Genomic DNA, 3439 nt, shown 5'->3' on the forward strand with positions numbered 1-3439 from the left:
TACTTCACATCAATCAACGATTGTTAATTAGATGCTAGAGTTTTTCACCTTGATGATCATATAGTTGGTTAACAATATTGAACATTACAAAGAACCTTTTTGAGCAATCCATCAATATCAAATCAAATCGAGTAACTATATATCATGCAGTTTCTCACCTCTTACAGCTCATACAAAACTCCTACGTACCTACGTACTCTCCACCACCAAAATTGTCAACCATATGAGCCATTTTCTATCAGAGAAGCACGGGATGTATGAGAAAGTGTCGCTTTGCTTTATAACCTCAGTTTCTATACCAGTCACTATTGAACCCGTGACTTTGCCTAAAATATCGGCCAATAACCCTACTATGGGCCTCACTATATATATAGACTAAACAATGATAGTAACAGCACTGACTTGGTGGTCATTCACATGCTTGGGACTCATTTGCTACCCAATTGGATTGCTTGAGAGATTATTTAATCTTGTGTTCATTTCATGGCTAAAGTTTGCTGTTCAATCGAGACGGAGCCTAGAACCTTGAGTGAAGGGCAACTCAACCATGCTAGGGTTTGTAATTTTTAAAAACTTCACAATTACGGTTTTTTGTTTACTTTGATTAAATGATGATATTGGGGCAGGGGAAAGTCGAACTCAATTGGGAGCTTGGGTGCAAGAGAGAATGTTTTTAACTAACTCAACTATAAACTCCGTGCATCACATTACATTCATGTTGAGCTTCTTGTTTTTAATTTGGATTTTTTGTTATCTTCTAAATGTTTCTCATCATATATTTGCAGGAAATGGCTGCTGATGTCGTTGAGAAAATGGAACCAACTGAAGCCTCAGCTATATTCATTGAAGTATGATTTCATACTATGCATTTGAATTAATTCATATATATTACAATTACATGCTTCTAAATTACATTTTTTTATACATATGTATATAGGGACTGAGACCAGTAATTGGTTCAGTGAAGGAGATGAAGCATATGACTGACAAAGAGGGTGAGCAACTACAATTGCAGACTAAGCTTGTGGAGTGGAAGGAGGAGGCTCAAATTTTAGAAGGGCCTTGCCAATGCTTGTGTTCTACTGCCATTGTTGAAACCCCCGATCAAGAAACGCGGCTTACAGAACCCGTGTCGGCCCCATTTTGATAGTTTTCGTTGTTCAAAATTTATAATTTAACATATTGTGTTATCAGATAATCGATTGTGTGATTAGAGAATATTATATATATATGTGAAATAACATATACAAGCTTTTGTACCAATTTTAAATGTAAGATTAATTAACAACGGTTCAAAATCACATTTTAACAGTTATTGTAGTGTTGATATTTCCAAAGAATGCAGATGTAATTATTGGGTCTCCATAGTAACTTATGTTTTCTGTTTTAATTAGGAGATGTTGGGGGCTTTGTGTAGACTTGTAGCAGGTGCAAACAAAGAGTAGTGCTACACTTATCGTATATTTGTACTATCTCTTTAATAAAGGTAGAGTGCATCAACACATATTGATTTTATCTCTATTAGAGAGGTAATACAAATGCTGGTATAAATAGATGGTAAAAATAACATTTTGACAAACAAATGTCGTGTTTATACAATATCATTCATATTTGGGCGTTCGTCACTCATCGAGAAATAGGATACATAGAAATGATCATTAAATTGTAGAACATAAGCTGAGTTCCATGAGCAATTCAGAATCCACCAAATATAGACCAAACTGTAGAATTTAATTGATAGTATTCCTAAAGTTGTTAGTCTAAAGCAAACTCTAACTCCAAAAGACAACTAAAATAGAGAATCATAAATTATAGAGACTTCCTAAAATATTAAATCCGAAATAAATGTCTCTAGCGGAATAGTTTCAAGACCTATAATTCAAAAACTTAGGTGCAAGTTTATGAAAGCAAGTCTTGAGACTAAACACCTAGAGATTTATAAAACTGATCATTCTATTTTTTGCTTGTCGAGCTACTTGAAAAGTCCATAACATCAACTTTCGAAATATAATAGCATCAAATAATCTTCTAATTCTTGAGTTTTCAATCTCCAATCACTTTTTCTTCATTAAATGTCGCGTTTTCCTTTAACTCTAATGTATTTAAAATAACTGAATTTTCTGAGCTACATCATTGCGTGACAGTGTGAGAAAGATTAGAAAGAGGCTTTAATGTCCATTTTCAATACAATATGTAGGAATTTAGTACAGTGACAGAGCCAATATTTAAAGTGGGTTTGGTTGAACTAACATACTGAATTTGGTACCCGTGAAGGAATGTTGATAAATGTCATTTAAATGACAGTGTGTCATATGTCTTGAGCGTTATTTTTGGCTTACATGTTGCATTAAATGTTAATTAGGATTCAAAATTCATTTTAAAAATAACAAATATGAGCATCTCCAAACCACTTAGTACTATGGTATAATAATATTCATCTTCACTTGTAAGTGAGAGGTTTTATGTTCGATTCTCGACAAAGTCGAATTTGAACCACATTATTGCTAGTTCATTGTGAGGCTAAGCCCACCCCCTCCCTTTTAGTGTAGATAATATTATTTGTTCCAAAAAAAAAAAAACGAGTATATCCAAAGAAGATGTCAAATCCTAAGTGGAATTTCACATAATAAAATTTGAAGGTACACACAAGTTACAACTAATTGTGTGCTGCCAATTGACTATGAGAAAATCTGATGTCAAATTATTTTTTAAATGTTTTGTTGTGTGAGCCCTAGTAATATGCACCAATCATTAATCTTGAAAGTTAGTTTTGATTATTTGTTTTGAAGAGTAAGTCCTACAAATATTAATTGAATAAGAACAAACATATGATTGGAGCAAAAGAAAATTTAACATTGCCACATAAGTCTTTAAATTTATTTTTGACATCTACATTGGAGATGCTTTACGATTACAAGAATTCAAACGTTCTCAAAACTGAATTGAACTATAATAAATTGGTTTGGTAAACCTTTTAGGCTTCTATAAATTGATCTAAATCAAGTTGGACCTATCACTTGCATAAGAATGTTTTTTTTTTTTTTTTTTAACAAACGATATTATTTGCACTAAAAGGGAGGGGTAGGCTTAGCCTCACAATAGATTAACAATAATGTGGTTCAAATTCTCCTTTGACGATAATCGAGCCTAAGACCTCTTATAAGAATGTTAAATTTGAAGGTTGATGGAAGGTTGAAGATTTTTGAGTTGTAAGTTTGATGGTATATAGGATTCTAGGATGATTTGATGTTGTAGAAGAAAATTTTTAAAATTTAAAAGCAAAAATAATTGGGTTTAAGCCCAAACTACCCGAACCAAACCCTACCAAATCGTCCAACATTGATTTGACATAGTTATTTTTTTATAATAATTTTATCAAAATCGAAACAAATCAAACTATTAGACTGTAGTAATTGGTCGATTGTACTGGTATTTAAAG

General features: G+C 32.4%; 1 protein-coding gene across 1 annotated transcript; it reads left to right on the forward strand.

Moving 5' to 3' along the window:
• Positions 1-407: 407 nt before the first annotated feature.
• On the forward strand, positions 408-1373 carry LOC103966606. Its single transcript, XM_009379792.3, has 3 exons — positions 408-555; positions 786-848; positions 938-1373. The coding sequence occupies exons 1-3, from the start codon at positions 484-486 to the stop codon at positions 1145-1147; spliced, it is 345 nt and encodes a 114-aa protein (XP_009378067.2). The 5' UTR covers positions 408-483; the 3' UTR covers positions 1148-1373.
• The last annotated feature ends 2066 nt before the right edge of the window (positions 1374-3439 follow it).

This window comes from the organism of the source record quoted next, unplaced genomic scaffold, assembly GCF_019419815.1.
Source record: "Pyrus x bretschneideri cultivar Hongxiangsu unplaced genomic scaffold, Pyrus_bretschneideri_v1 Contig20, whole genome shotgun sequence".
NCBI classification, from domain to species: domain Eukaryota; kingdom Viridiplantae; phylum Streptophyta; class Magnoliopsida; order Rosales; family Rosaceae; genus Pyrus; species Pyrus x bretschneideri.